General features: G+C 35.6%; 1 protein-coding gene across 1 annotated transcript in view; it reads right to left on the bottom strand.

The window, feature by feature from the left end:
* Positions 1–21,489, bottom strand: part of PIK3C3 (phosphatidylinositol 3-kinase catalytic subunit type 3) — a 139,900-nt gene that overhangs the window by 23,572 nt on the left and 94,839 nt on the right. The window contains exons 21-22 of the mRNA XM_042911319.1: positions 15,571–15,645; positions 979–1,147 (exon numbers count right to left, since the gene is read on the bottom strand). Of these exons, the coding sequence (XP_042767253.1) occupies positions 979–1,147; positions 15,571–15,645 (244 nt within the window). The remainder of the gene's footprint in view (positions 1–978; positions 1,148–15,570; positions 15,646–21,489) is intronic.

Genomic DNA, 21,489 nt, shown 5'->3' with positions numbered 1-21,489 from the left:
TACTTTTTTCCTGATGATATATGATGTTACAAGTTCTAAGTAAACCAGGATGAAGAAAGCAGAGATGGAATGGCATTGGAGAGAAAAGAAGGGATAGAGAAAAATCAACCTTTTTCCTTCAGCAAAATGACTGATGAGGTGTTAAAAGGAGACAAAATCATGTGTAACATTTATTACTCCATCATTTAACAAACTTCTGAATGCTCCTGAAGAGCAACCAAAACCAAGGCTGATAAAGTTGCTAAAGAATAAAAATGAATGGATTAATATCACTTTAAATAAACTAAATGCTTCATTCTTTGATAAAAAAGTGGGAAGTGAGCTTGGGAGAAGTTAAACAACTCAATATCGTGATTATAATCCTTCCAGACTGGCTTCAGGGAGATGTGAATGGTTATGAAGCTTCTTACTCTTTTCTCTATTCCAGCACTATCAAAGAACACAGTATATTTTATTAAAATGATTTTAACCCACTGATTTTGAAGCTTCCATATTTGCCTAATCTTGTGTAATGTCAGCTTCTTGTTTGGTGGATTTAGCAATCGAATATTTAGTAGGAAAGCAAGAGAGTCTTCTTTCTTTTGCTATCGGACTGTTTATCAAAACAGACATCAAACGTATATTAAGAAATACCGGGGCACCTGGGTGGCTCAGTAGGTTGGGTGTCTGAATTCGGCTCAGGTCATCTCACGGTTTGTGACTTCGAGCCCCGGAGCCCTGCAATCGGGTTGTGTTCTGATAGCTCAGAGCCTGGAGCCCGCTTCTGATTCTGTGTCTCATTCTCTCTCTGCCCCTCCCCCACTTCTGCTCTGTCTCTCAAAAATAAATAAATGTAAAACAAAAAAATTTTTTAAATACATTTGTCTGTGTCATTCTGAGAAAGAGTGATGTGAAAGAATGTATACATTGGAACAACTCCTTTTCTTGCTCTATGGAATTAATTTATCAAAATTCTTTATGCCAAGCAAATCAACTTACCTTCGAAGGTGGAGGAAAGCCGTGTAACACTGTTTACGAAACTCTTGGTACTGCTCACTCTGGGTGCCCCCCATTCCTTCTACCATTTCTTTATTCAGCTTCATTGGAGGAGGAAGAGGCTTTGGATCCCGACCCAAAATATATCCGAAGTCTATGTGGAAGAGTTTGCCTGGATGTTGATAAGAAACTCATTTGTTATCTTTAAAAACTGAGAAGGGAATATGTCATATCATTATACATGCAGTGTCTCTTCACAACGAATACTAAGTCATGATGAAGTCTATTCAATTATTTAATCCTCTACAGCCAGGCTCGGGTGTGGCCTTAAGAGCATACTGCAGTTCATTGTAACGCAGTTATTCAAATGAAACTTCAGTTAAAATAATCTCATAGTAATATTAATCTATATTCTACTTCAAGATCTCCAGAATCAAAGACAATTAAAGGCTACATAACTTAAGGTACTAGCAGAAATTAGTGTCCTGCAGCAAATTTCTCACCCTGAAGTTTACACAAACTCCATTCATACAGCAGAAGACCATTTCTTTTAAGTATTTCTGAAACGAATCCTTTAACTTTTCACTTGTAAGTATTTCTGAAACGAATCCTTTAACTTTTCACTATTCCCCTCACAAAAAAAAAAAAAAAATCCCCCAAATTGCAAATTATATTCTTCGCTTTTTCTAAACCATTTTCAACTAATCCATGTCACTCATTAGCTGCAAACTAGGAAACCACAGTATGTATGTCTACCAAGAACTGAATACAGCTGCAGTGCCCACGAAGACAAATTCTCCATGAGTCGCCAAAGCCCACAGACTAGACATGTAAAAATGTGATTGATCATTCACTTTAGAGAATGATTCACCACCGAATTCATAAGCATTTTGTGACTTACAAGTAGGTGTAAAAGAAGCATACATTTTAACACAAAGAGTAGCCGCGTGGATCCTACAACCCAAGCTCCACCAAGGCAGGAATTTATGTCGTTTCGTACATCACTCTACCCATGCCTTAGAATAGTTTCTGGCACACTGGGCACTCACTTTTGAATGAAGGGATGAATTCATTTAAAAAAACAACAACCTAAAATCTTCCTAGTATAATCTTCCCACTCTTGTTTGTCTTGTGATACATTATATGACCTGTTTTATGTGAAAACCTATCCTCCATCATGCATTTGGGAAGCTTAGGTTCCCCCTACCCCTCAAGGGGAGCAGCCAAAAACTTTCCTTCTTCAAGTACATGTACTGAGTTTGAGCATACTTTTGCCATCCTGCAAAGTATTTTTATACATCAATTCTATCCATTAACATATTAGCTAAACCCCCTACGTCTTTCTCTGTGCATTATTACTGTTACCTGTGAATGTTATACTCCATCATTAGGTCACTATTGGAAATTTAAGGCAATGATGGGCACAGAACTGACTCTGGGTATGGCAATGAAATCCCAGGTGAACAGTGACACACTGGCAGGCCTTCTGAGTCAGTGGTATAACTGCCCCTTAGTACGACTGACACCTTCACGTCTCACTTGATGAGGTATGTGACCCTGACAAAGCCACTTAATGTTTTAATCCTCACTTTCTAAACTGCACAATAGGTTAATACTGTTGATTACCTCATAAGACAGAATTAAAAAGAGATAAAGATATGTTATCTTAAAATAGTACCTGACACACAGTAAACAGTCTAAATGTCTCCTGTCATTATTATTATTTCCAACTAAGCTACAGATGACAGGGTCAAGCAAAATAAAAAACCCCATTTAAGTCAAGAATGATTACATCTATAGCCTTGTCTCATTTAAGAAGCTATGTCCCTTAGAGGAAAAAAACATTTTAGTCTGAATATAAAACTAAATCAAGCTATATGATATCTAATGACCATGTCTCCTAAAGGCGCATACAAATGTTTATCTTAAATACTTTGAATACCACTTTTTAAAAAAAATGTAAAATACTAAACGCTGCTCAAAAAGAAATATTAATAAGTACCACTTCAAAGACATTTAAAATATACTGAATTGGTATTTATATGTTCCTTATACCTGAGATCACTACTGCCAGGGATTAGTAAAATTAAATATTAAAGGGATAAGCAATCTTATTTGCAAATCATCTCAGGCATTGTTCTTACAATGAAAAACTAAATAATACATTAAGCGGGAAATCCTATACAACTTTGAAAATGAGAGAGAGAACTTCGGATTTGCCAAGACCAGGTAATAATAATAATGATAATAATAAGTCCAGATTAAAGGCAATAATGATATTAAGCTTATGTAAAATTCAAAGTAGACACTGGCATTATTTTCACGCATTAGTAAAAAAAACTACACTGAAAATTAACTGGAGTAGACAGCAGACAATGTACTACATTTGGGATATGGAGTTCATATATAAAAAGAAACAACAGCTTACTTATGATTGCTGACAAAACAAGTATTGGAAGGTTTAAACACTATCATCACCTGCCTACAGAAAAACTACCCATTAACAATGTAACTATTGCACTGAAAACTAGTTTTCCATTTCTCCACATCATCTCCTTGTCTTTGTTTTTCAAGCTTATACCACACTTAAAATGTTCTGTTCAAATTGAAGAAATGATGAAAATCTCATAAGAACTTTCAAAAAAAATGCGTGTATCTAGTATAGTAAATGACAGATGGGGGAGGTGAGAGGAGAAGGAATTATAATTAGATAGAGAGAGCAAGGAACCTATAGAGAATTGGAAAAGGGTTTGCTCTCTCCAAAATAACAAAGTAACAGTTTAGCAAATTGGTTCCTCAAGCTCACACCCAGGGCTTACTAAGCAAGCATTTGTAAGTAGTTACTAGTGAGGCTCCTACTGCAAAACACTTCAGCTAAGTGTATAATGAAATTATTTCTTCACTTATCTTTCTCCCCAAAGTTAACTCTTACTGAACCATTAGGAGTCTTATAATTAAGAATTGTGCTTTATTTATTTTTGCATAGTACTGAAACCTAGGATAATGCCCTAGCATACAGAAGGACTCAGTGTAGCTATTTTGCATTTACTTAACCAATGACACCTCAACTTCACATTTATAGCTTAGGCACCTTTTACTAACATTGCTATTGCAAGAAATTTTCTTCTGGAAATGATAGTTCTTATGGGAAATTGTTTTGTTTAAAATTTTTGTATTTTCATTTCCATTAAGATCTACAACAAAATTAATACAGGCTGAGTCTGGATCACCTAGATGCTACCTTACTACTTAGTACTATCCTGTGATTTCACTTTTTGATTGGGTTGGTATTAAACAACAAGGCTACTTTAACTTTTTCAGGCTAACACTAAGAGAAGCAGAATTGGTTATATCTTCAAATTACCTAACAGCATGCTGAAATAATGAAGGTTATAAAGTAGTTCAAGTAGAGAAAAGTAGTTTCAGAATATTCACATGAGATATATTTACAGTGCTCTGAACTCATACTCACACTATACTATCTGTACCATATTCACATGGCAAGTGACATTTAGTTACAATATTATTTCATCTGTCACATTAATGTTGGATTGCATTTTGCTAGTTTGTAACATGATTTAATTTATAAAGTTATTTTTATTTTATAGTATAGAAGAGTAGACACACAAGAAGTTAGTATCAGCTTTACCTTGTACATATTTAAGATTATAAACTCAGCACAATGGGTTTTACTTCTATTTAAAACAGTTCTGTGTATTACTCATGATTGAAAAACACCATTTCAGAATTCCAAAATGGACTTCAGAGGTCCCTAACTACAATAAAATTAATTTTGGGGGGAAAGCCATAGACCTCACCAAATCCCCAAGGGAAGTTCATGATTCCAAAAAGATGAGAAAGTACTTTTAGAACAAGGAGTTTGGATAATTGTAGTATTTACTGGGAAAGCATCATTTCTTAATGCTTAAGGTCCAAGGAAGCAGGCTATCATTCAATTTTCCATTATTTGGTAAAAAGTCCTGATCAACTTCTCTTAAGGGTTCCATTTCCTTAAACTAAATGTGTATTCCCTGTAGCTAAGCTAAGCACTTCATTCTGTGCTTTCCTCTCACTCTGGAGCTCCCATTTGTTTTCTACCTTGTTAGACAAATACCAGTCTACCCTTCAAAAGGTAAAGAGATGAAAAACTTACATTATAGGTACAGATAAGCTTTCCTTGGTTTTGTTTAATTATTTAAATAATGTTTTGTTCAGGGCGCCTGGGTGGCTCAGTCGTTAAGGGTCTGACTTCGGTTTAGGTCATAATCTCGTGGTCCATGAGTTTGAGCCCTGCATCAAGTTCTGTGTTGTCAGCTCAGAGCCTGGAGCCTGCTTCAGATTCTGTGTCTCGTGCTCTCTGCCCCTCCCCTGCTCACACTCTCTGTCTCTCTCTCCCAAAAATAAGTAAACATTAAAAAAAATTTTTTTAAATGCTGTTTTGTTCTGTTACCAATATAATTTCTAATGATACTTAGCACTTGAGCAGATAACCTATCTGACCCCTCTTTGATTCAAACTGATTTTTAATAAATCATGCTATCCTAGTATCAAACTGTATCAGCCATCACACATGGTTTATTTAATGGGCTCCATCCTTTAATAAGAAACCTAGCCCCACTTTTCTCTGTCTCACCACAGGCATTACTGGAAGTCCAGTGTGGGCTATGCATCACTGCTTGCAAATGGAGAGTATATTTCTATCTTTCTTATAAGAAAACTCTCAAAGAATAGGATTACTGCTTAATTATAAGGTATAAAAGATTCAGTATCTAACAATGAAACCATTATTATGCTTTGCAAGTTCAAAGAGTCATGTATTTTGAAAAGAGGCTATTAATGTTTTAAGAAAATTCATCCTTGCAGATACCAAAGGGAGCGGCTCTTTTAAAGTTAATATCTAAAATGAAACTTACAATGATTTTATAAATGCACTTCATGAAATTTTTTTAAAAATGTTTAATTAAGAAATTCAGGAAGTATGGGCTTATTCAAATCTATTAACAAATTTATTAATCTTAAACAATCAAGAGGTAAAGTGTACATAAAACAAACTGAATGTTTGTTGATTGCAAACACCTCCTTTTGTCCCTGACTTGCAATACAAAGGGAATAAGATGTGCTAATTAAATTTTCTTGTTATTTGAATAAGTGACATGAACTTATTTCTAAAACTGTGGTTCAAAGTATTTGTAGTTCTTGGATTAAAGACAAAAGATATTGCTGAAATGAACTGTATTTTATAGCAGTTTTTTTTAATTTCCCTTTTGTCTATACAATAATTACATGTGACCAATCTCAAAATTGTACTTACTCCATTTTTTGCACAACTCTCTTATACCTTCTATTTGACAATTTTCTTCTGTTCCCTATAATCCAAACTCAATTTTTTTTTAAATCCCACACAATTCCCCAATTCAAATATTCTTCCCTGCCACTCTACTCTATAATAAGTTTCCCAGTCTTCAGTTTCTTGGCATACAACCTGACATTTCACTATTTTTCCACAGAATGCCTTATATTTCGTATGTGAATGTTGTATTTTTCTTATGTTTCTTCATGTGAATGTTGAAGTTGCCCTACTATGAAACCTAGAAACAAAGAAGGTAGTGAACAACCATTTACTGATACAATGGAACCTATATTTTTAGAATTAAAAACGCTCCCTAAGCTACACTCCAAATGTTCCCAATGCTTATTAGTTAAGCCCTTATGATATACTTGGTTAGAGCTATTTTCACTTACAGTTAAAAGCACAGTAATGATGAAATATTTTTAGTAATAGTTTTTGAGTAACGAAAACAATAAGACATACGTAAGTAAAGATCAGTATAGACATTCCAATTATCTGCTAAATATTTCATATAATTTATTTTTTCACATTCAACTGTTAAAATCTTAGGTTTCTGATGATAGGAACAAAATTTAGCTAACTAATGAAAGGGGGGCAAAACATATCTATGTAGTATATCTGATTATATAGTCCATTTCTATTCAAGAAAAACTTTTAAATGATCTTCATTTTCATTTTTCCTACACTTATTAAAGCCAATAAAGGATCTATTCCCTGCAATATTCTTTTCTTCTGCAGAACTGTTTTAATGTCTAAAACAGAACAGAAACCCTTTATAGATTTTTTAAAAACCTAAAAAACGGCCTTTGATATTAATTCTAAAACTTTTTTGTGTAAAATGTTATGCTCTTAAAAATTACTGAAGACCCAAATAAGTCTTAGTTGGGTTACTTCTATAGATATTTCCTGCATTTTAAATTAAAACTGAGACCTTCCAAAAATATTAATCTAAAAATAAGTGAACATTTTAACATTTTTTATGAATAATAACTTTTCTAATACAAAAAAATTAATAAGACGAGTGGCACTCCTTTCATTTTGCAAACCTCTTTAATGTCTGGTTTAATAGGTGACTGCTAGATTCTCATATTTGTTTCTTTCTACTGTGTTATTTTGATTTAAGTAAGAAGAGAATCCAGCCTCTAAATATATACAAACTTTCAGAATTTTAATAACGTTTTCAGATAATTATGGATAGTTTTCTTTGACACTTAAATTCTCAGGCCTACCATCCAGGCTGCATCAGAAACTGAGCCTGGGGCCCAGCAATCTATAGTTTAAGTTGCTCTCCAGGTGATACTGATACAAGACAAAGTCTGAGGACTTCTGATCTACTTTACATTGACTAATACAACTCTTATTGTTAGATCACTATGGAAGACACAGTGGCAAGGTGAATCACTTCAGTGAATAAAAACTCATACTTGATACCAATGGTTACTGTTTCTCTGTGTTGTGCAACCCCATTACTTTTAAATTTGACAGCTCTTTTGTTCGAGGGGTCACTATAAAAATGTCCTAACTTTTTATATCTGGTTTATGGTTGCTAGTCTATGGTGGAACTTGAATGCTTTAAAGTTCATTAAAAATTAACCCCCTCCAAATTATGTATTACAAAACAAATACAGTGTCTACCCAGCTTTAAGAAATATATCACCTGATAAGAAAACTTACATAAAAAAAAGTAATGTCCTAATCTACTGTTTTACTTCAATGAATCAAGCTTTGCCATATAAAAGGTGATACAAAAGGAAACAGATTGGTTTGTCTCCACAATCTGACCTAAATCAATCTAACCAACCTATGTATTACCTGCAAAGGCATTGATTATTTCAGCTTCCAGGTATTTTTGCTGGAATGCGTACTTTTACTGGAATGTGTAGCTCATAGAAACCCAGCACATTCTTCATACTAAGTTACTTTCTCCGTGATGTAATTTTCAGCTCCTTAGGCATAAAGAGTATATATAGCACTTTATCATTTTCTATTACTTCTAATGAGAGGAAACAATGTCCTTCTAAATACAGCACCAGGGCACCTGGGTGGCTCAATTGGTGAAGCGACCTTTATTTCAGCTCAGGTCATGATCTCATGGTTGTGAGATTGAGTCTCACATCAGGCTCCACACTTGAGTATGGAGACTGCTTAAGATTTTCTCTCTCTCTCTCCCCATCTGTCCCTCTCCCTCTCTCTAAAAAAGAAACAAACAACAACAACAAACAAACAAGAAAAAAACCTAGCACCTTTTAAGGCACCATTAACAATTTCTTTATGATAGGTTTCATTAAGTATAAGAAGACTGCCAGGGGCGCCTGGGTGGCTCATTTGGTTAGGTGATTGACTTCAGCTCAGGTCATGATCTCATGGTTCGTGAGTTCAAGTCCCACGTTGGGCCTGTGCTCACAGCTCAGAGCCTGAAGCCTGCTTCAGATTCTGTGTCTCCCTCTCTCTCTACCCCTCCCCTGCTCACACTCTGTGTCTCTCTCTCAATAATAAATAAATGTTAAAAAAAAAAAAAGACTGCCAGATTTCTGATACTGAAAATTCAAGAAATTTTCAAAATATCATATTTTAAATAATGTCTGAAAAGAAAATTATTCACATGATTGTGAGTCCTTGTCATTGTCTAAGCATCTAAAGTAATGACTAATAGAGACTAAAAAAGTATTTATGGATTAAAAAGGGGTGGTGTTATGTGCCTGATTCTCTTTTGCATACATCAACTGAGAAAAAACAAACTGGTAAATACTATGTCTATAGTCTACAGTAAAAATAAGTTTAGGCAGGAAAACAGATTATTCTAGAAACCCTAAAGATGGATAAAAATAACATGAAAAAACTTCATTTGTTCATTTATTTTTAAAAAAAAAATTTTTAATGTTTATTTTTGAGACAGAGAGAGACAGAGCATGAACAGGGGAGGGGCAGAGAGAGAGGGAGACACAGAATCAGAAACAGGCTCCAGGCTCTGAGCTGTCAGCACAGAGCCCGACGCGGGGCTCGAACTCACGGACCGTGAGATCATGACCTGAGCCGAAGTCGGACACTTAACTGACCAAGCCACCCAGGCGCCCCATCATTTGTTCATTTTAAAAGCATTTACTAGGTGCCTACCAACTGCATAAAACATTTTATGCCCCTTTCTCTCAAGTCCCAGGGAATAAACAAGCACATTAAGAAAGTAAATCTATAGATTTCGGTGTGCCTGGGGGGTTCAGTCGGTTAATTGTCCAACTCTTGAATTTGGCTCACGTCATGATCTCATGGTTCATGGGATTGATCCCCACATCAAGTTCCACACTGTCAGGGCAGAACCGGCTTGGGATTCTCTCTCTCTCCCCCCTTCTCTCTGCCCCTCCCCCACTCTCTTTATCAAAATAAATAATTTTTTTGTAATGGCAAGTTGGGGTGCCTGAATGGCTCAGAGTCTGACTTTGGCTCAGGTCATGATCTCATGGTTTGTGGGTTTGAGCCCCGCATGGGATTCTATGCTGAAGGAACCTGGAGCCTGCTTCAGATTCTGTGTCTCCCACTCTCTCTGCCCCTCCTGTGCTCACACTCTCTCTCTCTCAAAAATAAATAAACATTAAATATTTTTTTTAATAAAGTAAGTCTATAGATTTAGATTTTACAGTATTTTTAACCTACCAAACTAATTAACTTAAATACAAATAGCTTAGGAAGCATCACCATTTGAGTAGTAACTAAGTTCTCCCTATAGAAGATTTTGAACTACTGTGTTATACCCTAAGAAAAAAATAAAACACTTAAACAAACATATTTACTTTCAAAATATCAAGATTTACCTTAAAACAGAAAGAATAACATTAAATCCATGATAAAATTGACTGTTTCTCTCTCATAAACCTTCCTACACTACTAAAATAAAGAGCCAATCAAAACAGAATTTAAAAGGCAGTAACTGAAAGGAGTTTGTATTTTTAAGAGTGGGAAAAAGAAATTTTTGAAATACATTAATTATATTTTTATCTCTAAAATTATGACTGCAAATAAAAAAGCTACATAAGCCAAAAAAGGAAGGCATTCTTCTTTCTTGGTAGTAAACCAACAAAGAAAACCATAATAGCTAGCCAGTCCTTAAGAAATGTTGACTATATGCTCAATACGTACAAAACCTTGCCCACATTATCTCATTCAACTCTCACACACCACAGGCAGAGAGGTTCTATTCTTATGGGCACATTCAGAAAAGAGACTGAGTCATAGAGAGAGACGACTTACCCAAAGTCACCCAATGGTGGAGGGGCAATTTAAAACTAAAGATGTTTACTTTAGATCCTGACACATTAACTCCTATGTGAGACTATTCCTCAGAATTAAAAAAGGATGTGCATTAATTTGACATAAAGTTAAAGAATGATGAAGAAAAGTTTCCAATTAGGGAACAGTGACTTTCTTACCTTCAGGCTTTGTGACAAAAGGTTCAGAGAGCATTACTCTGAAGTGCTGAGACAGACAAAGAGTCACCACTCCTCTCACTGTACAAATGGACAGCTCCAGATTAGAAGAGCCATCCTCAGGAACTACAGGGAACTTTCCATTTACTACAGATATCTAGCTCCTTGTTTTCATTTATGAATGTTTTTCACTTATTTATATACTGATATAAATGTTCATTCTGTTATAAAGTCTGTAAATCATAAACAATAAAGTTTTTCAGTTATACCAGTCCTGGTTTTTCCCCCTCAAATTTTAAAAAATAAACAATAAAAAAATTTTTCCCCACAGTTGAGATAAACCCAAATCAGGCTTTGAGTCCTGTCACAATCAAATAACCCTGAACAAACTTCTGAAAGCTTCCTCAAAGGATACCAGCTCTGAAAGAAATTCATGTTTCCAATCCCATTCTAGAGCTTAAATTTTTAATTTCTTGCCCAAATAATGCTACATCACTGCATTGATAAGTGAAATACCATTCACTACAAATTTGCTTCAGGAAAACAATGTTATAAGTGACCACAGGGCAATACACTGACAAAGGAATTAACAGACTGTCACATTTATGGTGGACACACAATGCCCTCTGCTGGACAAGCTGAGGATACTTCAACCAAGCTAAAGTATCAACACACCAATAAACCCAGGCAAAAAAATTTCTGGGAAATCTGTAATTGAGTCTCATATTTTGCCTTTTTGCACATTATTGTTGTATACATTTTGAAATTCTTTCTATGCAGTGAAACATTTTCTTCCACACACTTCTAAAGTTATCAATCTAACCCTCTTGTGTCTCATCTAAGTTTACAGGTGGAACAGTGTGTTGGGGGCAAATCTCCAAGAGATCCCCAATAAAATGAAATCTAAGTATCTTCTTCCTTTCTGCTCCATCTCTCATGACAAGGAACTGGGCACAGAAGAATCAGTGGAACTCTACTTACAATTCCAAACCACTTTCATCTGAAAGCAAAGTCATGGATACTACACCTGCTCAAGCTGGCAGATAAGAAGACAAAAGGTATTTTATTCTGAAGAATGGGAGCAATGTTACTTATGATAAAAACTGCACCATCAACACTGAGACTGGAGAGTTACATAAGAGAATCTAAAGTTTTAAAGTTTTAATACGTCACAGTCTGTGCCTAAGACATAGTGGAACCCAAATTCACAATGGAGGAGCTTCATGATACTTGAGGCATTTTTTAACTACAAGTTCTAAGGTGTATTTCCTGCAATGAACCACATTCAAAATTCATGTATATAATTTAATATGTAATACTTGTCTAAATTATACAAAGTCTAATTATATCACCTATGTAAAAACCACTTTGAAATATAAACTGTCAGTAAAAAATGACTATAAACACAAAACATTTTGAAATAAATTATTACAAATTTTTAGAGGTTGAGGAATACATCATACTTGCATTTGTCCTGATATAATTGGTATTTCCTTATATAATCTAATTTCATTAAAACTAAACTTGAAAATTAAAGGCATTAATCCTAGCAAGTAAGACTTAAAATGCTAACTGTATGATATCAATGACATAATTAAAGACCAGTTAAGAAAAAATAACCAAAAGAAATGCCGTTTCAAAAGAAAGAGAACATGTCTCTCATCTAGCACATTGTAAGTTTTTGATTTTTAAAGTCATATTTAGAGCACCCCCTAGTGGAAAACTGGTGACAAGATGCTTAAAACCTGCTTCTGAAATTTTATATTCTATTTCCATTAAAACAAATTGTGAACTGGACCACAGAAGTGTATTAAATAGACTCTGATTTCCAAATCTTATTTTTAAAAATCCCCAACACACACACACACACACACACACACACACACACACACACACAGCAGTTCTCAAAGTCCAAAAGAAAAAGGTATATTATTTATCAATCTCCAAAAGAAGAGACAAGGTATGTGACAAGATATGTGAAAATAACATTATAGATGTAATGGCACTCTATACATTAAATAATTGCATTGTAGTTATAAAATAATTATAAAATAATTTCAATACAAAAACAAACAGAATCACTTTGGTACTTTGATTCTTGTGGTTAAAAGATTCAATTAAAATATCAGAGCATTAAAGAACAACACAGGAAAACTTCTTCCAAATTAAAATTCTCTCCAAATACACCATAACATTTTTCTAAGTATCCTCTGCTACACTGGCAAATTTGGCGAGAACCTCCACAACATTCTGTGGTCCTAGTTACTACAGGGACAGCCTGGCCTTGACACAGACATGAATCCCACATGCAAATTCTGTCACAGATAATTTTTCACACTAATATATGAAATTCTAGATTCTGTGAATTAATAATTATATATTAATAATTAGACTACATTTGAAATATTAAATTACGTTTGAGGTGTTAAATTCTCGGTATCACAATCTGGAGGAATACTAACAAAACAGAAAATGTTCTTACCTGAGAGACCATTTTAAGAGTAATTTAAAATCTATTTTCTGTGGAAGACTGAAGAAACTTGAATTATTTAGCCCAGGGAAGAAAAGACTACACAGAAGAGAAGAATTATTTACTCATTCATTAATTCAACAGTGATCTATCAATCACTTTAGCTAGGTGTTGTTCAAGGTTCTGGAGGAATGGTAGCAAACTGGATGGACAAGGTCCCTGCTCTCATGGAACCTGCATCCTGAATGGGAGAAGATGATGAGATCAACAAGCTCCATGAGGACCTGAATTTGTGTCTGTTCTGTTCATTTTGGTATCCCCAGAACCCAGATCAATACCGGACACACAGCAGTTGCTCAATAAATCTTTGTTTTATCGTACAAAAAATGATAATAAATTTGGCTGGTGGTAAGTGCTTTACAGAAACCGAAACAATAATAGAGAGTAATGGAGAAGGGTGGTGTGGCAAGTACATTTCAGAAGCCATTTCAGATCAGAGAGTTAGAAAAGGCTATTCTAAGGAGATCCCACTCAAACTTAGACTCAATAACCAAAGTCAGATTTGCAAAGATCTGAGAGAAGAGCTTTCCAGAGAGAAAAACAAGGGCATTAGTCTGAGGCAGGAGTATTGACATTACACAATCAAATTGGTCAGTGTGGGCAAGCCACAAGCACCACAGTAAAGAGTTCAGATTTTATTCAAATAGTTTGGGCAAAAGATGGTAGTGGCTTCAAATGGAGTCAAAGGAGTGGAAATGAAGAGAGTGGATAACTTCATGATCCATTTTGGAGGTGAAGAGTAGACAAGATTTGCTAATAGGTTTGATATGTGAAATGAGGCCAAGAGTGGAATTAAAAATGACTCTTGGGGCGCCTGGGTGGCTCAGTCGGTTAAGCGTCCGACTTCGGCTCAGGTCACGATCTCATGGTCTGTGAGTTCGAGCCCCGTGTCGGGCTCTGGGCTGATGGCTCAGAGCCTGGAGCCTGCTTCCGATTCTGTGTCTCCCTCTCTCTCTGCCCCTTCCCCGTTCATGCTCTGTCTCTCTCTGTCTCAAAAATAAAATAAACGTTAAAAAAAAAATTAAAAAAAAAAAAAAATGACTCTTAAGCCTGGGGCTTAAACAACTGGGTGGATGATGTTGCAATTTACTGAGATGAGAAAAAATTAGGTGAGGAGCAGGTATTATTAAGCAGGTAGTAGAGGAAGGGAACAACTTTTACAACTGACCATATAATTTGGAAGTCAAGTAAGTGGTTGGATATTTCAGTCTGAAGCTTAATGAAATGGACTAAAGTACAGTGCTGTAAGTTTGAAAGTTGTTTGCTTCAAGATGGTGTTAAAGCCAAGGGGCTAAATAATTATCACGAAGAGGGGGATGAGAATGATTATTCCATGGAACTCCAAGGGGAAAAGCAAAAAATTAAAGACAGGGATTAATGTGAGCTCATTCTAACACTAACTAGAGCTGTAAGTAAGGAAGTAAGTAAGTAACATTGTAAGTAAGCAGTAACACTAACTCAACTGCTTGCATACATTATTATGGGCTTTCCCCCAAAGGTGGCATTTTCAGAAGGAAGAGCGAGAAGACCACCCATAGAATTACTACTGAAGTGATTCTTTGTAAGGAATGGGAGTTTTGGGGGGCACCTAGGTGGCTTAGTCAGTTGAGTGTCCAGCTCTTGATTTCAGCTCAGGTCATGACCCTGGGGTCGTGAGATTAAGCCCACACTGAGCGTGGAATCTGCTTGGGATTCATTCTCTCTCTCTTTCTCTCTCCATACACACACACACACACACACACACACACACACACACACACACCCCTCTTCCCCTAGCTTGTGCTCTCAAAATAAATAAATAAATAAAAATTTAAAAAAATAAAGAATGGGAGTTTCTTTCAAAGGTACCATATGAAGGGACTTTTAAGACTATATGATTTTTCAGGGGTGCCTGGATGGGTCAGTCAGGTAAAAGCATCCAACTCTGGCTCAGGTCATGATCTCAACAGTTCGTGGGTTTAAGCCCCACATCAGGCTCTCTGCTTTCTGCACAGAGCCTGCTTTGCATCCTCTGTCTCCCTCTCTCTCTCTGCCCCTCCTCCACTTGTGGACTCTCTCTCCTCCCTCTCTCTCTCTCTGCCCCTCCTGTGCTCATGAGTTCTGTCTCTCTCTCTCTCTTAAAAACAAACATTTAAAAAAAAAAACTATTTGACTTTTCTTCACTTATGCAATGTGCCTACCACATTTTGCAACTTATTTTGTTTTATGCAACTTATTTTGTTTTACTAAGCAGATTCCACAGTAAAAATCACCAGCATATAAAATATATACATCTACTGGTGGCCATGATTTGATACCTGTTTTTGTTAGCAAAAGGTTATCCAGGTGTCTGTCTCCAACTCCAAGTATGTATGTAATCACGCAATATCCAGCTGCAAATAACAGTTAAAAAATTGTGAAAACACATGCAAACCAGGTCAAACATACAAATGAGTATAAAAGCAGTCTGTGTTACTTTCATTTCAATTTAATTACTATTTTTTGATTTATCACCCAAATTCTCAATTGTGTAATTTTCTTTGACTCTATGAAGAGTTTATCAGTTGAAACTCAATATAAATTGCTATTTGCATGAGAAATAATATCTTGTAGAATTTTGTCAAATTATAAAAGTCATTTCTATCAAAAGTTAATTCAGGCTTCAGGAACCTTAATTATAATATGATTCTCCCATTTCTCATTTCAAATTGGACACATGTTACAGATGACAGCAGAAAAAAGAAGTGTCTACAGAAATACACATAATAAAGTCAAGCATCCCACAACCCTATTATCTATAATAGAACAAAAGTAAATGTAGGTTTAAAAGAAAAATCTTTGGAGAAACAATCGTGAAGTGCCAGCAGATAGAAAAACAATTAAATTCACTTGAGTGGTAAAGGCGCTTAAGAAGTTCACAGCACAATCTTCTAAAGTATTAAGAAAAATTACATGAGCAGGGCTAGGGGCAGAGTCACTGGCTCTATCTTTATTCTTTTGCCTTTCTCTTCTAAAAAGTCTGGAAACCTGTCATGTGTTGAAAATGCTCAAATAAAATTAAGCAAATATCACCTTTTTGAAGATTATTTTTTCCATTCTATTTCTATTATTAATGTAACAAGAAACATAACTTATAAACATACACATGGCTATATCAGTATTTACAAAAGCATGTTTATTTCAGTTAATATGTAGGAAAAAGACTGGGCCACCTGTTAATGACCAAATTAATTTCACTGGATTAATCATTAATTATTAATTAATTAATCATAGTTACAACTTACTGAAAGCTAGTCCCTTAGGTAGGCACATTACATTCATCATCTCTAGCCCTTAATGATGCCAGTTAAGTATTGTAACTATCCTTCTAATGAAAATATCTCAGGCTCCAGAAGTTAACGAGATTGTCCAAGGTCACTAGGCTGGGATTTGAACCTAACTCTCACTCTAAAGTCCTTGGCTCAAGCCACTTCTGCATTGTATAACTCCTGTTCCCCAAAGTGGCTATTTAGACAGATGCAACACTCAAGATATTTAAGTTCAAGTGTATTTGTTTAGAATAACTAACCATAGACTAATTACAGGTGAAATTATACATTTTATATATTTCAAAATGTATCCATATGTACAGAATGAATGAAAGCACACTATTACCCAAAAAATGCTTCTAATCATATTATTGGTCTACTAACAATTTTCACTAAACTGTAACAAATCAGTTATTCTCAAAATATAGCCTGCATTGTGACAGGAACTACTAGTTTGTCTACACACTATCTAATCTGTTTCTTCCTTAAAACAAAACCAGGATCTGGGAGACAAGACCATGCCTAGGTAAAAGACTGTATTTCCCAGCCTCACCTGCACTTAGGCATGTCCAGGGAACTATAAACAAATGTAGGTTTGTGATGAGCATGTTTAAAGATGGGGCTGGCTGAGCTGGGAAGTGAGCCTTTTAGGTTTCTTCTCCTGGTTGGATGGACTGCAAACATGATGACTGAATTTGCAATAGTCATTTGGGACCACTGGGAGAAGGCCAAGAGAATCACAAAGACCTTGGTTGGCCCTAACATCCATAAGCAGCTAAAGCAACTACAATGACTGACATCTGGGCTTCTTACAAAAAAGAAAATGACTTGTGTGTGTGCATCACTATAGATTATGTTAACTTCAGCTGAATACAATTGTTGACACATTAAGTGGTCCACTGGGGGACTTGAGGGCCACTTACATAAAGGGTGAGCAAATACAGCTTGACGGCCAAAGTGGGACCTCCTCTGTTTTAGTATTTTATAGAGTTTACTGGAACTCAGCCACATCCATTCATTTACCTATTTCTTGAGCACGACACTGGCCTGGCTGAATGGGTACAACAGAGATCATGTGGCCTAAAAATCCTAAAATACTTACTATGAGGAAGGTTGTAGGAAGAAACTGATTTGACTCTTGCTAGGAAACTGCTCTTCAAAATGATGCACAGACTGGCAGCATCACTCACCCTTAGAAGCTTCTTAAAAATGCAAACCCTTAGGGCCCACTTCAGTCCTGCTGCATCAGAATTTCTCGGGGCAGTGCTAGGAAGTGATTGCTATACACACCACAGTTTGTGTACTCCCTTCTGCTTTAATGTACTAGAATCCCCTGGGAATCCTGTTAAAATGAAGATTCTAATCAAAACATCAGGGGCAAGGCCTGGGATTCTGTTAATACAAACAAGTTCCCAGATGAAGCCAATGCTGCTGGTCCAGGGATTACAGTGGGAATGCTGGAGTGCTGCTGCTCTAAAACTGCTGCAAAATATGCAATCCACAAACGACTAATGGCCCTCCACTCCGACATTAGTGAGCGCCATGCTAAAGGAAATTCATAAAGAGAACACATAAGAACTTAGGACACCGAGCTCTCTAATACGTGAGTCACTTAGCAATCTGGCTGCCACTCAATACTTGTGAAGGATAGAAAACTCCTGATAATGTGCATCAGAACATTGTTAAAACACTGGCAATTTTCCAAAAGAACATCACTGTGTATCAATATACTTGAATTGTTGTATGGTGCAGCTTATCTTTTGGTTCATTATAAATTAGTTTTATCATTATTTACTTTGTTTCATTGTTTAGCTGCCTCTACAGAGTAATGATTCACATGTGTAGCAACAGTACATTTGACCTAAAATTTTTACACAACTAGACATGCCATGAATTTTGCCTGTCTCTACTGACAAAGCAAGATGTTTTTATATACTACTTTCTATCATCATGTTTGCTTTTACAGTAATTATTACTGGATTATTTTCCAATGGAAATGGGAAATGTATGGGAAAGAGCCTTTACCCTGCCTCAGTGGGTTAAGGTCATAAATATGTTTAAGGGTCATTTTAATAGATGTTTTTTGTTTTTTTCTTTTAAAGTTTATTTGTTTTGAGAGAGAGCGAGCGAGTGCACGAGCAGAGGAGGGGCAGAGAGAAAGAGGGAGAGAGAATCCCAAGCAGGCTCCATTCTAATAGCATGACACAGGGCTCGATCCCACAAACTATGAGGCCGTGACCTGAGCCAAAATCAAGAGCCAGACACTTAACCAACTGACCCACCCAAGCACCGCTGTCTTATTTTGTTTTGTTTTGTTTTGTTTTGTTTTTTAAGTCAAGTGAGATAACATATGATCTTCTCTCTTTCATATGTATATAAATGGGGGAGGGGGTGGTGAAATCAGGGTGTCCCAATAATTCAAAGTATCAATGCTTAAGAGAGAACATGCTGGAAAAGACATGGATTAAGAGTCAGATGATCCCCAGAAATTTTTAAAGCACAGATAACAGATTCAGAACAATATGAAATGGCACAGAGTAGATTGTCCAAGAGAATTTTGTCAAAAGGATGTTGCCCGTTAGTGTTTTGAGCCCATATGAAATGCACAATATCTTTAAATTGGTATTATAATACAACTTTGATGTAAAATTCAGAGAAATATTAGAGAACCAAATGATAGTATCTCCCTTTACTTAGCAAAAATATATTTGTAAAAATAATTAATGTTCTATTTACTTGAATGAAATATACTTGATACCTTGCATAATCTGGAAAAAAACTGTCACCAAAACTATTATCACTTTCTTCTTACACTCTGCCAAAAATCTAAACCTTTGCTTTCTAAAATGAAACTTATACATACATCTATATGATAATGTCCAACAATCAGATTCTAGTACAAAGTAGCAACTTATTGATCACTAAATCCTCTAATGAAAAACTCAAATAATGGCTTTCAACCTCCAATATACCAAACACCCTAAAATACAAATGATTATTTTGTAACGCAACAAGGTACAAAGGAAAAAGAAGGCTATTCAAAATAAGATGAAGAGAAGGCTTGCCATCAAATCGATTATCAGGAAAGGAATAAAAGTACAATATTGGGGAAAGAAAGGAGCAAGATCCAATTTGAACTGAAGTATCCAAGAGGTGCAATTAATTAACTTATTTCTTTATTTTTGAGAGAGAGAGAGAGAGAGAGAGAGAGAGAGCGAGCGCATGAGCATGCAGGAGAGGGAAAGAGGGAGGAGAGAATCTTAAGCAGGCTCCACACCCAGCACGGAACCTGACCTCAGGACTGTGAGATCATGACCTGAGCTGAAGTCAAGAGTCAGACGCTCAACTGACTGAGACACCTAGGTGCCCCAAGAAGTTCAATTTGAAATGGCTATTTTTTTATATGAAAAACCCAGTCATATTTTCATTAGGTCTTGGAAAAAAATAGAACATTACATAAAAGACATTTTATGTAATAGAACATTTATGTAATAGAACATTACATAAAACAATTACGACATGCAACCACAATATACTGTTCCAGTAATTTTACTAAGAGTGAGCAGGGCTTTCAAAATTTTAGTCAATATTTATAGATAGTATGTGTGTGTATATATTTCAAGCAGAAAAAGTTAGCATTCATTTATTAAATAGATTCATGATGTTAAAAAGTTTTCAGTAATTAGGCATGGTGGACTAAAGAATAGCCACACATTCTTTAACATGCTTTTCACTCAAGGTGGGAACTATAACCCCTCCCTTTGGGTCCGGGCAAGCTCTGTGACTGCTTTGACCAAGAGATTATGACAGAAATGACAAATGACCAGCTTCCCAGTCCAAGCCATCAGAAACCAACAATTTCTACTTTCTGTTTCTTAGAATACTTCCTCTTGGAAGCCAGCTCTGAGAACCCCAAGCCACAGAGAAGCCACGTACAGGACACTTGACAGACAAGTCTTGCTATAAAAGACAGTATGAACTATGAACTGTCATGTGAGTGATCTTAGATGTCCTGCCTAGTCTTTAGATGATACGTAATTTTTTCAGAACATAGAAAACAAGAGTTGAAGGTAAAAAAAAATAGGGAAGAAGAGAAAGGGGAAAAGGAAAGAAGAAAAGAAGGAAAGCAGGGAAGGAGAGAAAGAAAAGAGAAATACAGAGTTGGGAGAGCAAGGGGAACTAAAAGAAATAATACATTTTCTCTAGAATGTTTCAATAATTTTTTTTAGTCTTTAAATCTAAATACACTGTACATGGTCATTTTTAAGGGAGAGCACAGTTACACGTACCACGTTATATTCCTTCAGTAAAAATACAATTAAAACCATAAAGGATTTTAATATACACATATATGTTTTATTTCAGTGCTTTTAAAGTTCCCAGCAATATTACATTTTCTTTATACTTCTCAGCCAACTAGATGTACTTCTTTATATATCATCTAGTATAAATTTGGGAGTAAATTATGTTGTCTAAAATAATCTGGAATACTACCTCATAGGAACATTGTGAAAAATTTTTAAATGTCATGTATAAGAATCAGTTTATAAGCCATTAAATGATATGAAAGTTTAAATACAACTGTTACATGTGTCTAAAGTCCCTTACCTACTTTGCCTTAGGTATAAATAGGAACTTAAAACAGGAACAACTTATATACCATATCCCATCCAGGGCTAACTCTAGTGTCAACTCCTTTACTAACCCTCTTTTAAACAATCTAGCTATTAAAAGCAAAAACAAATAAAACAAACAAACAAAAAAGTGCTTAAGAAAATTAAAAAATCCTCTAGAACATAAACTTCATGAGGATAGGTAGGCATAAATGGTCGAAACGATACGAATTAATCCCTCTGGCATTCTACTACCTACTTATTTCCCAGAAGGGACCATAAAATAAAATATCATGAGAGGCATCCTCGTAACATA

Source organism: Panthera leo, chromosome D3 (genome assembly GCF_018350215.1).
Source record: "Panthera leo isolate Ple1 chromosome D3, P.leo_Ple1_pat1.1, whole genome shotgun sequence".
Lineage (NCBI taxonomy): Eukaryota > Metazoa > Chordata > Mammalia > Carnivora > Felidae > Panthera > Panthera leo.
This window is presented reverse-complemented; position numbering and strand designations above follow the sequence as displayed.